This window comes from Coturnix japonica, chromosome 2, assembly GCF_001577835.2.
Source record: "Coturnix japonica isolate 7356 chromosome 2, Coturnix japonica 2.1, whole genome shotgun sequence".
Classification (NCBI taxonomy): domain Eukaryota; kingdom Metazoa; phylum Chordata; class Aves; order Galliformes; family Phasianidae; genus Coturnix; species Coturnix japonica.
The window spans coordinates 115,406,143-115,425,061 of NC_029517.1; the positions used below are offsets into that span (position 1 = coordinate 115,406,143).

General features: G+C 37.9%; 1 protein-coding gene across 9 annotated transcripts in view; it reads left to right on the plus strand.

The window, feature by feature from the left end:
• The window catches only part of MATN2 (matrilin 2), a 63,288-nt gene that overhangs the window by 35,900 nt on the left and 8,469 nt on the right, over window positions 1-18,919 (plus strand). For 7 of the 9 annotated variants that reach the window (XM_015856088.2, XM_015856090.2, XM_015856096.2 and 4 more), the window contains 12 exons: window positions 2,032-2,154; window positions 6,527-6,649; window positions 10,039-10,161; window positions 12,459-12,581; window positions 13,593-13,715; window positions 13,874-13,996; window positions 14,375-14,497; window positions 14,589-14,711; window positions 14,914-15,036; window positions 18,342-18,464; window positions 18,559-18,681; window positions 18,767-18,889. In XM_015856088.2, coding sequence (XP_015711574.1) covers window positions 2,032-2,154; window positions 6,527-6,649; window positions 10,039-10,161; window positions 12,459-12,581; window positions 13,593-13,715; window positions 13,874-13,996; window positions 14,375-14,497; window positions 14,589-14,711; window positions 14,914-15,036; window positions 18,342-18,464; window positions 18,559-18,681; window positions 18,767-18,889 — 1,476 coding nt within the window. The remainder of the gene's footprint in view (window positions 1-2,031; window positions 2,155-6,526; window positions 6,650-10,038; window positions 10,162-12,458; window positions 12,582-13,592; window positions 13,716-13,873; window positions 13,997-14,374; window positions 14,498-14,588; window positions 14,712-14,913; window positions 15,037-18,341; window positions 18,465-18,558; window positions 18,682-18,766; window positions 18,890-18,919) is intronic. The other 2 variants (XM_015856095.2, XM_015856094.2) reach the window with 2 other exon arrangements.

Consider the following 18,919-nt stretch of genomic DNA (forward strand, 5'->3'; position numbering starts at 1 on the left):
CCTGGAAATGCTGCATTTTTTGGCTTGTTTCTGGGTGTTAACTGGTCTTCCATTAGCCTTCTCTTCTCCTTTCTCATTTTATTTTTCTTTCTTCTATGCTTTTACTTAACGTTACCATCTCTTCCTAGGCATTATTGTACCCTTTTCCGTAACATAATTCATTAAGACTGAAAAACCTGTATAAATATTAGTAGTAATACAGCAATACCAGAGAAGGGTGATCTGTGCTGCCTGCAGATCAGAGAGGGCAACATGAGCAGCGAGAGTGCAGGACTGGTAACTGGAAGTGAGAGATGGCTCTTGACACTCAGTAACTACTTCTAAGCAAGAAAAACGTGTTGGAACAAACCTGGGCAGATGACAACTGCATTCATCTCTCGCTTGTGCAAAATTCCATTGTCATTCCCTTAGAAAAAGATTATATTGAGGTAGTCATGGTTAACATTAAGCATTAGCATTCTGGTTTCAATATGTTAACAGTACAGAAATATGAAAATAATAAAACTTAACAAAAGTGAGAAAAATATCATTCTGCATTGGTCTTATATAGATTTTGTATATTTACAGTAGGATTACAGTGCTTTAGTATATGATATGTAAGTTTATAATCCTTCCCAATTTTTTTCAGGAAGATAAAAGTTCATTGGCAACTTACTTGCTGATTCGTAGGTTGTTGGCAAGTTTCACTTCTAAGCAAGTACTACCAAAATGAAATGTGAAGCTGAAAGTGAAATTAAATCATAGGCAGATTACTAATACCAGTCTGCAGGGCTAAGCCTGCGAGAAACAAGGGTCTGTGGAGGGAGTGGACAGATAAATACACATCTCCAAAAGCAGTGTTCCTCATAAAGGATTCTAAGACTAGTTGACCTATTTAGTTGTCTCTCAACTTCATAATCTTTAGTTGGGCAGTTGCAGGTATCATGGTAGAACTTCAAGATGACCATGACCAAGTATCTTAGCACACCTGAGTGTGTGTTGTTTGCAAAGGAAGGACAATTACAGAGAAAATAAATAATTTGATTAAAACAAACTACTCAATCTTAGAAGTAGTTTGGGAGGGTCAGCAGTATAGAGTAATAAAAAATATTACTCAGTTGGCAAAGATGGGGAAACTGTCACATTAAACATCTGTGTGAAGTTGGATACATTACTGTCTTCTGTGGAAGGAATAGAGTAAACTTGCCAAACTTGAGTGGGCCTGGCAGCTCTTGGTGGCAGGACAATTGCTTTGTGAATTGTCTTTCAGTTCTTCCAGGGCCTTCTGCGTAAAGAAACAGCTTTACCTGTGAAGAAATAAAATAACAAAATTAACTTAACCTCCTTAGTGCTTTCAAATGAGAGTGTCTGAGTAAACTCTGAAGTATTACATTAGTACCCTTTTGGCAATTTATCTTGCAAGTATGTGTTTGTGTAATAGATGATCAGACTTAAAAAATATGTGACTAGACTAACAGTGTTTTATTTCTTTCCCACAAAAGGAATTATATAAGAAAAATAGTGGTGAAAATCAGCTGAAGCTCTCAGGCTTCATAGTTGTGCCTGATTTTACAGGATGATTCTGGAGCAAAGCAGAAGGTTTTGCTATCGGTGTCTTATATATACAAGCTGCTGGGACAGGTCTTGATAATTAATATAGCTAGGAAGTAATTCAAGGGCTGGGTCTGAACAGATAGAAGACAAAACTGAATAAAATAAATTCTGCAACTCCCTGGTCTACATTATGAAGATCTGGACGAAGTTAATGAGTGAGGCATGGTTTCCAGATTTGAGAAAACGCAGTAAGAAAGTTCCTGACAGAGTTAATAAATGTTCAGAAAGTAGGAGAGATAATCTGGGACTCATCTGAAATCTAATTTGAAGTGTGCTGCTTTTTGCAGAAAAGCTCTTCTGGACAAAAATTATGTCAGCTTTTCCTTCTCTTGTAGCTACTGTGTATAACTAGTATATAATCACTATGTGTAATAGTTCTAATTCTGTATTTCTAATTCTGTATTTCTAATTATACATGTTGCTCTTGTTCTTTTTCAGTTGTAGACTACTGTGCTGTGGATAATCAAGGTTGCCAACATGAATGTGTTAACACAGAGGACTCTTACTATTGTAGATGCCACCCAGGGTTCATTTTGAATCTAGACAAAAGAACTTGCAGAAGTAAGTTGTGATAAGGTTTAATTATGAACAGTACGTACTCCTTCTTTCTAATTCTCACTGTTCCTGGGAACACTGAGTAATATGTTGGGTATAGAAAATGATGGAGTGCCCTTGAAGCCAAACGTCATAAAAGTAAATAAAGATGTTTTGAGCAGTAGTTTATTTTTATGAAGAGGGTGTAGGTGGAGAGGCCCCTTGTATGAATGGGCTCCTGTTCCAATAGTGTGAGCCAAAAGTTTTGTCTTGCATAGTCTATTTGATTATCCAGATTTTTCATTTAGAATATCATCTTCCTACCTAGGTGAACAAGGCTGTACAAGATGATTTGTAATCATCTTGGTTGCTAAAATTAAAGAGTGAATTGTTCCACATCAGAAGAGACATTGCAGCCTGTTTTCTTGTAGATTTTCTTCCATAGTGTGTTCTTTGATACCTTGTGCCAAAGGTGTCTCTGAGAAAATGAATAGCCTCTACAAAGCTTCCATGTTTCTACCAGGTTATAATAACTTCAGAGGTTTGCTTGTTTCTCAAATTTAATTGACACTGGACTAACAAGTTCAAAAGTTACCAGAGTTGGAAGAGGTACAAAGTGGAAGACAACTTGCAGACCAAAAACACTTTTGCCAAGGCTTTCGCTAGGTGGGTGAACAAGCTAAAACCTTCATAGAGTATAATATAATAACAAACTTTGGGAAATACAAAGGGAAAGCCTTGATATACACTCCTAGTTGACTTTTTTTCTTGTAAAAACAGACCGTGGTAACTATACCTTACTGCTGCATTTGTAAGCAGACAAATGCTATTAGTTTTTAGGTGAGTGGAATTGCTGACACCAGTGATAAATTTAGCCTGTGCTATCTAATAATGAGAAGAACCATTTTTTCTCAAAAAAATCCTGAATATAGCACTGCATTTCTGTGATTCTACAGGGGGCATTTCAGTCTTCATCTTAAGAGACTAAGTTAACCTTTAGACTGCTTTGGGCATTATGCTTGATACCTGTTTCACTTAATACTTAGAAAGAAAATGTCTAATTCAAACTGTACATCTGACCTCATAATCCTGAAAAAGAGACATGTACTTCCAGAAGGTGTCATACCCCTGGCTGTATTTTCCTTGACTGTGTAGGGAGTTAGATGTTTTGCCAGACCAGACACACCTGATTTATAGATCAACAGAGTTCAGAGAGATGAATTTACTTCATCCCCAAGAGACAGATTACACTTGAAACTGGTTCATGTTGCTTGTAGCTTGTATGAAGCAGCCCATTTGTCAAGTATCTGTCAGCTAAGAGCTGGCTGAATTCTCTTATATTTCCATATCCATATGTTTTGGAAATCTTGTATAGTGTAAGTGCATTCCACTGCCAAAGCAAAAATTCTTGTGAATTCCTTCAATTTAAGAATGGGAATTTTAATCAGTTTTCTCTCCCAATTTGAACTGATCAAAGACCTTCAAACTGCATCCTTTACATCCTCAGGACCTTCTCCTCACCCCTGCCTATATCCTAGAAAACTCATTTCAGTTCCTTCTGGTTCCTTTCCCAACAATGCTTAGACATGATGGTCTCCAGAAATGCATAGGCCAGATTCAGGCACTAGCACTCATTGATCCAGAATCCTGACCAATAGATTGACTTCCAAGCTTCATTGTCACCTTGCTCTGCCACCCTAGACCTGTCCTGTGATGACTGGGCTGCTGGAGGTTTTTCCAGCACAGATGTAGAACTTTCCAGTTCTTGCTGAACTTCGTAAGACTTCTGTTGGTCCAGCTGTAAAGTTTATCAAGGTTTCTTGGTACTGCTGCTTGCTTACAGTTGCTGTCCCTAATTTAGTGTAATCCACAGATTTGAATACGGTATACCTTATGTCATCATCTGTCTGTGACTAATAAAGGTTTTTTAGCAGTGTGCTGCTCCTTACTGTCCCCTTGTGGTACTTTGGCCACTATCAGCAACCAGCGAAACATGAAGCTGTACATCAGTGCCCTTTCAGGATGGTAGCTTAGAAAATTTTCATTCTAATAGTCTTTTCTTCTTGCCTATACTTCCTCAACTTCCAAATGAGGGTACTGTGGGAAACAGCACCAAGATGATCTCCCTTTGTCCACAGATCCGGTAGTTTCACAGTTGAAGGCAATTGGGTTGGTCAGTCATGATTTGCCCTTCATAGGTCTATGTTGGCTATTCCTGTTTATCTTCTTCTTCATATATTTGGAAATTGGTTCTGAGAGGAACCCTTTGTGCACTTCAGTTGTGATAGGTCCATCTGGGCTTTGGGTGTTTTTTTTCCCCTTCTTTCTCCTTCTGCTATTCTGCCTTTTTGTGTTTTAGTTTATTGAGAAGTTTCTTAATTAACAAAGCAGATTTTCCAGCATGAAAAGGATCATTTGTTCCTGACTTCTTAGTATGTTTTCTTTAAAACTCATTTTGCTCTCCTGGGCTTCTTTTCATGGCTCTTTCCCAGAGGATTTTTCTTAGCAATTCCCTGAATAAGCTGAAATATGAGCTTGTAAAATCCAAAGTCCAAATTCTGTTCCTTCTTCTCCCATCATTCTGGATTATGAGCTTAGTCATCTCATGGTCATAGCACTAAGTCGAGTGTAGCCATCCAGAATTTGTGTTAGGGAATTGTCCCCATTACAGTGCAGGAACATTCTGAGTCTGTACAATGCCACCTTACATTCCCCATAGGTGTTTGGATGGTTGAAATTTCCAACCTGAACAAAAGCATGTAAATCAGAGCCTTCTGCTAGCTATTTATAGACAAACCAATCTCCTAAATCCTTTTGGTCAGATGGGCTAACAGACTCCACCGCTGCCTTCCTACTGTCATTTCCCATCTGTTCTTGACTAGAAACAATATGGGCACATTTGTGGCTTAATGCTGGGTCTATATGGAGTGGAAGAGATCTTTTGTTGAAAGTGCACTGCTGCACAAGGGAATGCAAATTGAGATCTGTGGATGACTATAGGGCAAGCAGAGTCAATAATCGCTCTGACAGGTCCTTCAGTTCCCACAGTGCCAAAATAGAACTGAACAGGTATCACAGTATCACAGTATCCAGGCTCAGTCAACAGTTCAGTGACCACCAGACAAGTCCATACTGTAAAGAGATGTCCAAGGCCAATCCAGGAAATCAAGTCAGCCAGTTTGTTGGTCAGGATAAGCTGTGCAAGGCCCTTGCATGCACAGGCATGCTAATAACATAGCTCAGGGGAGAATGGGCAAGAGCCTAACATGAATTGTAGCTCCCTAATCAAGGTGTGGAGGCTACAAACAAGGCTTCTCACAATTTTGCATCTCAGAATTCAGTTGCCATATTAACTGCCATATCTTTTGTTATAAATACTTTAAATTATAAGGGAGAAAATTCCATCAGTTTGCAGCTAAGGAGGAGTCGAAGTGGCTGGATGTCGTAGGCCACTGGGTTTGATTCAGAAACTGTAGTCAGAGAGGAATGTGCAAATATGTGTAACCATTCTCATTTAAAATGTATATCCTGAATCTAAGCATAAATACAACAAACATTTAGCAAGCCACTTTTCCTTACACTTGATGTGTTCCAAGCTCTGTAGACCAGATCACAGTATCAATATACAGGCTGGGGCCAATGGCTCCAGCTCCCAGGACATTGTGATTTTCTTAGAATCATGTTTTTTCATTCAGAAATTGAAAGTAAACTTCAATGCTCATAGCTACAAAGGAAAGTTTGAAAATATAAATGTTATCACACAGTCATGTGTGTCTTACAAATTTTTTCTGAGATTTACTCCAATTTTTTCAGAATGAAATAAAAGGAGCACAGCTCATTAGGGGAATCCTGCCAACACTGGCAGAATACTCTGTGTGTGAAGAGAGCGGTAAACTCAGATTATTGGTGAGGAAGGCAGAGGTAATTCCTATCTACTGAGTTAAAAAGAGGACTTCTGCCACTGCTACTGTTTGGTTTATTATCGGTGAATGCTTTCCTCACATGTGAAGGCTCAATTGTGTTAGATCACCACACATAGAAGAAAAGAACAGTTCATTCTTCAGGAAGCTCATTATTTCTGGGAATAATAATTCACAAGTTAATTTTAAGAGATACTTAATTTTCTAACTTCTGTACTGCGTGTAGTGCATGTGTTTTCCAAGAGTTTATTTAAGGATACATAGCTGGTATACCCAAATATGGCAGATAGTTTAGAAGGTGATCATTTTAGAAGGTGAATGTTTCATTTTCACAATTTGAAACAATATGTTAAGAGTTACAAATGGTGCATGTGGAAAAAAAAAATCTACCCGATGAAAGAAAAAAGAGGCATATGGTTTTTACCTACCCTGTTTCTGGGAAATTATATTCATCACTGACCTAAGTTCTTGCCATTTAGGACCAGACTATTGTGCTCTTCAGGACCATGGCTGTGAACAGGAATGTGTTAATACAGATGATTCCTATTTTTGTCGATGCCAAGAAGGGTTTAGACTTAATCCAGATAAGAAAACATGCAAAAGTGAGTAATCTTTTGGACATGGTGAAGTTCATCTCCTTTCATTTCTTAAGCCTTCTGTGAATGCTCTCTTTTCTGAAAGGGTGAAAGTTTTCTTTCTAGTAAAGGTTGAAAGAAATATTTCTTTACAAACTAAAATTTTATCTGAGCCATCTATGGTGGAAAGGTTGCTGTTTTATAGAATAGGTTGTGTATTAAACACTTTCTGAAGAGATTGAGTAAAACCTGAGGTGTAATAAGGGAACCATAACAGCTCAAGACCAAGAAGTTTATTACTCTTTTTAAAACTTTGTGACCTTTTGTTTTGTAGTGATACAAACAGGTTTTTTTTTTTTAGTATTTGGTTTAATTTTTTAGTATTTGGTTTAATTTTTAATTCCACTTTGCTTTCCTGAGTTGTTTTAGTCAAGACAGATGTACCTCATTAACTGTGAGTAGGTAATAGAATGTAATGTAGTTATGGAAAACAAATTAAAATCAAATAGGAAACCCTATACAGTTTCCATCGAACTGTGTAAACAGCCTCAGTAATGTTGGGGTTATAAACCAATTATACATATTATTTACTTCACAAAGACTTTCATAGAATCATAGAATCACCGAGGTTGAAAAAGACCCACAGGATCACCCGGTCCAGTGGAGTGTTACAGCTCCTCCTGAGTGGGAACACAGAGTCACCCAGGTTTTCAGTGTAATGCTGTCAGTAAAGAACTAGCTTGATCTGGTGACTCAGTCCCTGGGGGGAGGGAGAGGGGAGGGATTTTACTGCTGATGTTCTATGAATAGGAAGCTTGTTAAGAACAAGGAAGTTATATCTCTTGAATCTTATAACTTGTATATATTTTTGAAACTATGTTTTCTTTCAGTCTTAGAGATGCTTTCTTAGAAGCATTCTAAGAAGCATTTTCACACAGAGGGTGGTGACGCACTGGAACAGGTTGCCCAAGGAGGTTGTGGATGCCCCATCCCTGCAGGCATTCAAGGCCAGGCTGGATGTGGCTCTGGGCAGCCTGCTCTGGTGGTTGGTGACCCTGCACACAGCAGGGGGTTGAAACTGGGTGGTCATTGTGGTCCTTTTCAACCCGTGCCATTCTGTGATCCTATGATTGTCGATACAGTGCTCTTTGTACAGCAGTCCACACTATTTTGTTGCTTTTAATGTTTATATGGTATTTCAATACATCCAGATTTTTATAGAATGGATGTGCCTTGGTGAGCATAGGGGCAAAAGGACTGTATTATATTTGTGTGCAAATGTCATCTTGGATATTCCCTACCACGTGATCACAATACACGTAGATTGTGTCTTGAACTGCAGCAGCTGGTTACTGCAGTGGGTTGAGGTGTGAATAGAATGAGAAAATGCTCCTGGGTCCTTTCTGTGACCTTTCTGAGTTATGCAAACCTGTGTTTCTGTAAGGTCAGCCACAAGTGAGCTCTAGTGAAATAATGCTGTGGCAGGATCCCAGATTTAATACAGAACTAAGGTATCATCTCCAGTCCTAATAAATGGGAAAAGTTGTTCAGCCATGGTGTCTAACACAAAGGCAGATCTTACTCTAAATGTCTGTATCATTGCTACATGATGTTTAAACTGCAGCACACATAAAGCTAACATATGTTAAAGATACACTATGCACAGATGCATAGAAACTTCCTTCTTACGTATGTTTACACTTTCCTCAGTCTATTTGGTAGAATGTCTTCTATTAATAAGGATGCTACTAAAGGACCAGCACTGCAACAGAAAACACCAACACCGTTGCCCACTTGCTGTCACCTGGTTTTCAGAAAACACTTTTTTTTCTCAGAGAACTATTTTGCACATCAGCTAAAATATCAGTAGTGTTTTTGCCTCATGTACTATTGACATATATTGCCAAAGAAATGCTACCAGTTAAGCTAAAAATAGTCTGTAGGCCAGGGAATCATATTTTTAAATAAACTATTTGCGATAAGGCTATATTTAAGGAAACTTGTTGATGCAAGAGCTCAGAACATTTGAAGAATTATGTTTTTAGGCAATAACAAGTTGAATATCTAAAAATATATCTGTCACAAAACACTGTCTGTCTTTTTTTTATACAGACCTTTCCCCTCTCCCTTCCCCTTATCATCCTTCTTGCAGTTGTTGAAGACAGAAAAAACAAATGTAATGCAGCACTCATGATGAACAAATGTACTCTTATACTACTTTCTACAACCTGCAGATTGGCAGCTTTCTGAGTACCCCACTCCTTGAAAGCATGTGTTAAAAGATTCTGCATAATCCAATGTATTTAAGTGATAACATTCACATGAGTGTAGGTGTTTGCATTGTAAAAGATGGTGCCAGACGGCTCCTTTGCACATTTTTTATGTGATCCAAGAAGTTACACAAGCCTCTTTATGATGATGTAAGTCCTTGGAATAAGGAGAATGTTCCAGCTGGAACTTGCTTGAACTAGTAAAAGCTTACACCTCAACTTCATTTGTTTAAGCCAACATTATCTCTATTTATGTATAATGGGAAATCTGGACGGACTCGTTGGAGTCCTGCAACATCTTTGCCTAGCTAAATAAACAAATAGATGTCAATATTTAAAACTAAGTAAATTTACATTAAGTGTAGGTTTGTTGCCTTTTTGTTGTTGTTGTTTTTTATGTGGACGTGTCTGGTCACATCTGTAAATGATTTGCAAATAGAAACATATGAGACTGTTCGTGCCTGAAGGAACTCTGCTACACTTGATCAAGTTAAGCTAAAGTGATTGGAGCCTATACAACTAAAAATAGTCATTAACAAGTCAGGAATAAAATGTTACGAGAAAGTTCGGTATAAAGTGTTTTTTCTTCCTAAAATGTGCTTCTTCTGTCCTTCCAGAGTCAGCAGATTACATGGTACATTGGCAAGTGCACATATTTCAGCCTACAACTTTGCTGTCTGTTCTGTGAACCGGTTTCATATAAGATTCAAAAGTTATTCTATTTTATCTTAGCTAGAATTGGAATTAAAATAGGAAAAACAAGTAAATGATACATGTTACTCTCGTTCTTTCTCTCTGAGACAATTTTGTGGTTAACAAAAGGGAGTCATGTGTTTTAAAGAAGGAAACTGCGATCCTGTGGGTAATGCCAGGCTGGGCCTCAAGACTCTCCATTAACTGCTTTGTATTAGTTTGGCAAGGGAAATCTCTGATTGATCAGGTTTGTTGTTTGCTTTGTGGAGTTGCTGTATTCCTTGCACTTAGGTGTTGTTAATTAACTCCATTTTCTAACATAGATGGGCATACTGCATAAATAAAAAATATATATACTGATCCTTTTCCCTTGTTTGTGCATGAGCTATAGTTTTACAGTGTATGTATTTAAAAAAATAATGTGCTTTCTACAATTATTAACACAAATAATAGGAGTGGACCACTGTGCAGAAAACAATCATGGTTGTGAGCAACTGTGCCTAAATACTGATGACTCCTACGTCTGTCAGTGCGCTGAAGGATTTGTCATCAATGAAGACCTACGAACCTGCTCACGTAAGTCATCTGAGAACACGCTTGATCTCAGCCTACGTGGTAAAGGTTTCTGTTTTCACACAGGGAAGAGAACACACCTGCAGGGTGAGGGAGGGGATGCCACCCAGAGGGACATGGGCAGGCTCCACAGGTGGGCCTGTGTGAACCTTCTGAAGTTCAGTGAGGTCAAACACAATGAAAATAGGTTTAGATTGAATATAAGGAAGAAATTCTTTACTGTGAGGGTGGTGAGGTGCTGGAACAGGTTGCCCAGAAAAGCTATGGATGCTCCATCCCTAGATGTGTTCAAGGCCAGGTTGATTGGAAGTTTGAGCAGCCCTACTTAGCTAGAACATGGATTTGGAGCTAGATGGTATTTCGAGTCGGTTCTAACTAAAAAAAATTGTGATTTCTATTTTTCAGTTCACAGACTACATTTCAAAAACACCTTAATAATGTTTAGAAAACAAGCATAGAGAGAAAAAGGACTAAGAAAAGGACATTTGTCAATATGGCTGTAAATCCTAGTGGTTTTTAGAAGTGTTTTGGGAGATCTGTTCATCCCCAGGTGCTGAGGACAGTACTTCAGTCTTATGGCCATCTTGATGGCAGCATCCCCCAGGCAAAATGCGTTATCTAGTCTGAGGCAGGAGAAATGTGAGTCCCATGCAGCTTTACAGCTTGCATGTGAGCCCTTAATAAGTGAATAAAAGTTGTCCTGCCAGCCCTCCACCCTTTACAGATCGAGTGATCATTGAGAATCATTGTGATTTCAGAAATTACCTCAATCACTGGAAAAAATAATACATAGAAAGGGCCAGAAAAAGAGGAATGTGAATGTATTTTTCCTGTTCATTTTTCCTGGACAAATTCTCTTTGATGAGAAAGTTTTGGCTGCCTTTTCTATAGATTGTGGAGGTATGATATTATTCAAGCTTGTTGAACTTTGAAGCAGCTGCAGATTTTGCTCCTTCACTTGCACTTGGGCAACACAGTTTTAATAGATACCAAGTTGACACAATAATGATTTCAGGAAGAGTGAAGCAAATCAGCAAAACAATTTGCCTTTGTCTTTAGCCTTGTCTTTGCCTCTCTGCTACCCTTTTTATTCCCACCCAATCTCTTGGCAGATTTTGCTTTTGTCATTGGACACTCTAAACTGGGGAGAACAATAATGCACATATTGTAATGCATAAAGGCATTGGGGTCTACTAGAAATAGTTTGAATATTATCTAAAAGAACCACTGAAAAATCAGAAATAGACAAACTATATCTTTAAGAACTTGTGAATGGGAAGTCTTTTTTTCCTTTGTAGTAAAAATAGGTGTGGTTTGTTGCTTTGGTATTTTTTTACCATTCAGTCATTTTCCTCCAGGCTGTAGTTGAAGACCCATCAGCAGCATTAAAAACATGCTATGGCTTCTAGAATCCCTCCACGCAATACAGCGGAGACCTTTTGAATTGTTCTTCTTGGCCATATACCCACCTCCTCTTATTTATTTAGGTATAGGACGTCTTATTCCTGAGTTCCAGATGAGCTGCTGAAACCTCATTTTTTTTTAGACTATCATGAAAAGTTTTTTCTGCACTTTGTGATACCCTGAATGAGCAGCTGAGTGGAAGGGATTAGCATTTAACATTCACCACTCCTAGAAGGAAAACATCTGGGATTCACAACACTGGTGTCATACACAGTTGCACAGGTATCTTAAGACAGCTGGGAGAATACCTGAGTGGTAAACAGATTTCTTCTCTGACAACTAAATACAAAGAAAAAAGTGTGACACTGTGTTTGTAGCATATAAAAAGTAGTCAGTGCTGCCTGCAGAGTTGAGGGAATATTATGTCTTGGTACTTCAAATAAGAAACCCTTAGGAAATTTGAGAAGAAAAAATGGGCCTTAGGTCTTGTCATTTGCAATTCTTTGCAAAACTTGATTAGCCTAAGCCAAAGATTTCTGAGGTCCCAGAGGGATTTTCTGCCTGCCCTATTTACATCAGGTCATTTAGAAACCATCTTGGAATGTTCACAAGGTACCTATTCTGTCATTATAAAAACATTATTAAAGCATCAGGTTTTAGTAATTCAGTCTGTGAGTACTGAGACCCAGATTCTGTTGAGCTGTGCTATGCAAGCTCAACAACTCCACTTACAGCAATTAATTCAGAGTATACCACGGGGCCCTCTTAAATGTAATTGAAGGTATGTATGCACATATTATCAGATAAAGGACAGAATTATTGCTTATATGCCATGCAAATATTATAAATGATGGTTTAATTGTTAATTATTTCAATAACTTAAATTGCTCCTGCAGGAGTTGACTATTGTGCTCTGAGTGATCATGGCTGTGAACATTTGTGTATAAATGGTGACAAATCTTACACTTGTCAGTGTTTTGAAGGATACAGGCTTCGGAGTGATGGGAAAACATGTAAACGTAAGTTATTCAGCAAGTCAATATTTGATTTTTTTTTACATATGTAGAAAATAAGTCTGTAAGGTAGGATTTGATTGCTTAAATATTGCTTTCCAGTGACATTTTACATGACATTTTACAGAAGCTCACAAGTTTCCCTTTGGTGTCATGTTTGCCAGCAGTATGTTGATTTCTTGGTTGCTCAAGGGCATCTGAAGTGGCACTGAGTGCATACTTTTGGGCACCTGAGTCTCTCCCTAAACATCTGGAATGTATAAAATTGTGTCTGAACACACACTGGTCTGCTGTGAATCCAAAATAATCATATTCCAACTTACATTAGACAACTATAGTTTTCTTCTCAAATCAAGGCACAAATATGTAACATTTCAAAAAGCCTATACAGCAAAAAGAAGCCTTCAGTTCTAATGGAATATTCATTCCTTTGCCCAGTGTGAGATAAGGTTGATTGCAAAATAGATATCATAATTGCATTATACGTTTGGCTACATTATGTAGTTATGATGAATGGCAGATGTATAAAAAAATTTCCCTGGTATTAGAGAGCAAGCTGAGTTATCAGAGAAGAACTGTGGACAAGTCTTCGGAAAACAGAGGCATAAAGTATTCTATAATGCCAATCGTATCCAAGATTTTCATCAGCATCTTTGGTTAAATAACATTTAAAAGAATTAAAGTAACCCAGACACTGACATGACAAAGAAAAGCTCTGTATTATCAATTTTGTATTGCATTTATCAGTTTTGTATTACCTATATCAAACAAACACTCTACTTTGCTAGTTTGTGTGAACAGAGAGAAATTCTGCTTGTCTCATTAATAATAAGGTTGTAAAAACTGTAGAACAGAGATTTAGCTCTTTGTTACAAATAAACACTTACAGTAAATGCTGTAAATGAGGATTGAGTCCAGAATACCAGCAAGGACAAGAATATTCAGTAACTGGAAGCTGTAAGACAAACCATCTGGCCCTTAACTAACACAATTCTTTATCTATTGATTTCTTCTCAGGTAGAAATGTCTGCAAATCAGTCAACCATGGCTGTGAGCATGTTTGTGTTAGTACTGACAATTCTTACATCTGCAAGTGCCGTGAAGGATTCATATTGAGAGATGATGGGAAAACATGCAGAAGTGAGTAACACACACACATATATATAGAACATTTCTGCATGTGCATTAGGCAAGGAAAGAAAAGTATTTATTGCTTCTTCACTTCTCACTAGAAAACATTCTTTTGATCCTTTTGAAACACATTATCATTCCAAACTGTATCTATAACTAATTCCCAGGACAGGACATCTGCAAATCAATCAGCCATGGCTGTGAGCATATTTGTGTTAACAAAGATGACTCTTATGCTTGCGAGTGTCATGAAGGTTTCCTATTGAGAGACGATGGGAAAACATGCAGAAGTAAGTATTCTTACTACTTAGATAAGACTTTTATCTGTACTATGTAGGTTAGTGGAAATCTTTTAACTAGAAACACTTCTGTAACTTAATCATAATGTGGGATTAATATTGTTATACCTGCTAGAAGCTTGTGAGAGACTCAGTGAACAGTAATAGTATAGTTTACTAGCCAAATTGATACGACTTGAGACAAAAACAAGCAAGCAAACAAAAAACACCTACAATTTTTCAAGTACCAAGAATTAGAAGTGTTTTCTGCATAAGTTTTTGTCAGTTTCTTTGAATGATGTCAGTAAACATAATAAAAACTGTTACTTCTCCTTGCATAATATATATACTGAAGATGAGCTTTAACCAAAAACCATCAACTGTTCTCAGATAAAGACATTTGCAGTTCAGTTGACCATGGCTGTGAACATATTTGTGTTAATGCTGATGAGTCATATCTCTGCCAGTGTTACGAGGGATTTGCATTAAGACAAGATGGAAAAACATGTAGAAGTAAGTCCACTTACCTTTAATAGAAGATTTCCTTTATAATCTGGGCATTTTTAGGCATGTTTTAAATACTGACACTCTTATTTTTTTCCAGATAAAGACGTTTGCAATTCTGTTGACCATGGCTGTGAGCATGTTTGTGTGAACACTGATAATTCATACATCTGCCAGTGTTACGAGGGTTTTGTATTAAGGGAAGATGAGAAAACATGTAAAAGTAAGTTACTGATGTTAATTATCTCAGTCAGGGGTCACTGAGGATGCACGTTGTGCTAGAAACAGGTCTTATTTGTGGTTTTACCTGACAAAGAGGAGGATAGATTCTTTATTTTGCTTGGAACTTAATACTTTTAGTCTCTACATTTTTTAGATGTTCTCAATTATTAAACTGTATCAAATAAAATCTGAATTATTTCTAGGTAAGGACATCTGCAAATCAGTCAATCACGGCTGTGAACATCTTTGTGTTAATAGCGATGATTCATATACTTGCCAATGCCATGACGGATTTGTACTGAGGCAAGATGGGAAAACATGCCGAAGTAAGTTGCTTATGAATAAAAGAGGAAATAATTTCCCTTCTGTTAGGAAATTATTCACTGATTCATGGTGGCCTGAGTGAAATATTGTCCTGTATAGATCGCAATATTTCTATAAATGATTGTTTGAATTAAAAATGTATTTCAGAAAACCAACCAATTTTAAGGTCAGAATATGCATTTTAAAAAGTGAACTTCACTTTTAGACTGTGCCAAGATTTAATCTTGAGCATAGAATGTTGCCTCATTTTACTGCAATGAATTGGAGTTCTGATTGTCGTTGTGCTGTTCTCTGTACTCACGTAGACCATAATTTAACTGATTGGCTCAGCCTCTTAACATGTTTTTTGTAAATGATAAGCAGATGAAACTCTTTCAGGCCCTTTCCAGTCTTTTCATAAATCTCTTCTCACTCTCCTAAAGCTTCTTCTACTTATCAGCATTGTTGTGGGTATGCCACAGTGTAGTAACATAGAACAAAGTCCTCTAATACAGCAAACAGCAGGATCCAGCATAGACAAACTGTTACCTAATTCTTATTTGAATCTACCCATTTTTTTACCTCCAAAGATAGTGCTAGTCCATGAGATTCTCTTAAAGCTCATGTTCAGTTAGTTTTATACCATGAACATAAACCTATTAAAACTCTCAGTCATATAAATTTCCTACATCTTGCTAATACAGCCTTCATTCTTTGTTTCTAAATTATGTAAGTTTACTTCTGGCTATTTTAAAATGCTTATAGTTTGTTTTTACTCATCTTGCAAAAATGGTTTATGTTTCCTTATATCAGCAGAGCTGTCTTCTTATTTATCATTCCCTCAACAATAAAGTAACCTATAAACCTCATCAGCGATTATTTTATATTTTCTTTAGGATTGTTCATTAAAATTCTAAGCAGTAGAGAGAAGGGCACATTCTTAGAAAGACACTTGATTCCCCATTTACAGTTTATCCTGAAGGCCCCTCTAGCCAATGTTAGTCCATTTATGTTCATTCTGTATTGTTTCCTTTGTCAGAATGAATATCCAGGCTGATGCCCTACTGAATTCTCTGTTATACGAATTCCTGAGCATTATGAACCAGCCTCGTAATCAATGAAAAAGATTCTTATTTACTTATCTGGGACCTATTGTTTCATTATATCAATTTGAATGTTTTTCTTTCTTTGATCTTCCCTAAGTCAAATTCTACATTTATCTATTTGGTAGTTTGAATGCAGATTAATGTCAAGCTGACAGGCTTTCAGTGAGCTCATTATACATTTCAAACAGTGCGTGTAGGCGCTGGGGATAGAAACTCCTCAGTGTTTTGGGACTTCCATGGAGTTCCAGGAGGTAACAAAAAATGATACTAAGCATCCAAAGTGTTATTCAGCCAGCTCTTTTTACAGCTCTTGGCTGCAAGTGATCTGGAGTTACTGTTCTTTCTTCAGTAGATACTGTGTGACCTACTTCTCAACTGATGAAACTCTTCATCCTAACAGTATCTGTAGCCTATTTCAAAATATTCAGATCAGAATATACTGAATGTTTTTACTTTTCTGCCTAAAAATGGACAAGTCTATTATTTCTACCTACTAAATAAAAAGATATGGTTCAAATAGGTTTTGTTCCAAACAACCCTTAATTAACTTATACTGTCCTTTATTTTGTTGGTTATGCATTCCTGTCCTGTATATGGTATGTATGATATGTCCTGTATCATTTCATTTCCATAGCCATATTCTATTTCAATTTCTGTTCCTTTTTTAAGTATTCTGGTATTCTTCTTAGGTGATGTCTGTAGGGTTTTTTTTCTGGAGGAGTCTAGTAAAACAGGATTTAATAGCGCAGTCATCATTCACTTTTGTTTAAATTATTTCACCTCTAATCACAAAGTACTTTGTCTCACAGTTGCTTTCAGCTATATAAAATCTATCCTTTTGAAGTAAAACTTTGTCTGTTGCTCATTTATTTTTCATTCCACTTGAAAATAACAGATGTTGCACACAGCTGTGCATAAGCTGATGCTAACTAATGCTAATTTTTACCTCCATACTCATTTCTTCTTTACCTGCTGGAATGGGATCTACTTGAGTTTGTTATGCCTTGAATGCAATGCATGTTGAGTTAGAAGACTATCCGCTGTAGCATGTTTTGACATCCCTTGTATTGGCAGCTGGAGTCCATCAAGTCATGTACCACAGGCTGAAGTTCATGTGAAAAAATACTTTTTTTCTACACATTAAGCCTAATTGGTTATTCTGCTAATTACTAAGAATGAAGAGAATCCAGATAGACAAAAACATAGCGCAAAGGGTGAAGAATTGATGGGCAGGTTGGGCTCAAAAGGTTGTTATAAATGGAGTTACATCAGGCTGGTGGCCACTCACTAGTGGGGTTACACAGAGCTCCAAGTTATGGCCAGTTTTTTTACAGTATTTCTAAAAGTTTTCAGGACACAGGACTTGAATGCATACTAAGTAAGTTTGCAGATGATACTAAATTAGGAGGAGCTGTTGACTCCCTTGAGGGCAGAGAGGCCTTGTGTTGACAAGTTAGAAAGCTGGGCAATCACCAACCAGTCACCAGCGCTAACTATAACAAGAGGAAGTGCTGAATTCTGTGCCTGGGATGGAGCAGCCCTGCATATATGTACAAAATGGGGATAGGGGGTGGAGAGCAGCCCCACAGAAAGGGATCTGAGGGTTCTGAGTGCAAGTTGAACACGAGTCAGCAGTGTGCCCTGACAGACACAAGGCCAGCCATGCCCTGGGGTGCACCAGGCCCAGCGCTGCCAGTGGGTGAGGGGAGGGCTTGTGCTCCAATGAGGGCCCCGTGTTTGTGCAGCCCAGAGCAGAGGAGCTGATGGAGGCCTGATGGCGGCTGCAGCTCCTGACAGGGAGCAGAGGGGCAGCGCTGAGCTCTGCTCTGTGTGACAGCGACAGGGCCCGAGGGAATGGCACGGAGCTTTGCTTCATGTCGTGTGGTTTTTTGTTCAGTTTTGTATTCGCTAGCATGAATTTTTGCTATATAACTATACTAAACATTCCTTCTTTTACTCCTTCTGCTGTCAATGTGAGGTCCTCCTCCTTAATCTAGTCAGACTGATCCTAAAATGATTCAGCATCACTGGGAGACCATCCAAACCATGTAGTTCTTTCTGCCTAAGCACTCATGCCTCATGTGAGGTAAGCTGTCAATCCTTTAACTAGCTTTCAGTGTGCATGCTTCCATATTTCTTTGCTGATGGAATTACCCTTGCAATCTTTATGAACAAAATTTCAGTTTAACTAGCAAATCCCATTAAGCTTTATGTATTTCCAGACAAGGATATTTGCAAATCAGTCAACCATGGCTGTGAACACGCCTGTGTTAATGCTGGTGATAAATTTGTTTGTGAGTGTTGGGAGGGATTCCTGCTGAGAGAAGATGGAAAAACATGCAGAAGTAAGTAGTCTGATATTTATCACCACACTTTTTAACTGCATTTCAAGGTCATGTAGAAATGTATTAACTAGCAAGAGCTGTCATCTCTTCTCAGATAAAGATCTTTGCAAGTCAGTCAACCATGGCTGTGAACATGTTTGTGTTAATACTGATGATTCCTACATTTGCAAATGCCATGATGGGTTTCTCCTGAGAGAAGATGGGAAAACCTGCAAAAGTATGTAGCATGAGAACTTGATGAACTACACACATAATAAAGGCCTCTGCTGATAAATGTTAACTACCCGCTCTTTTGATGGCAGACAAGGATATCTGCAGTTCAGTCAACCATGGCTGTGAACAACTTTGTGTGAATTCAGAAGAATCCTACGTGTGCAAGTGTCATGAAGACTTCATACTGAAGGAAGATGGAAAGACATGTAAATGTGAGTGGCCTTAGCCATAAGAAAGTGGTT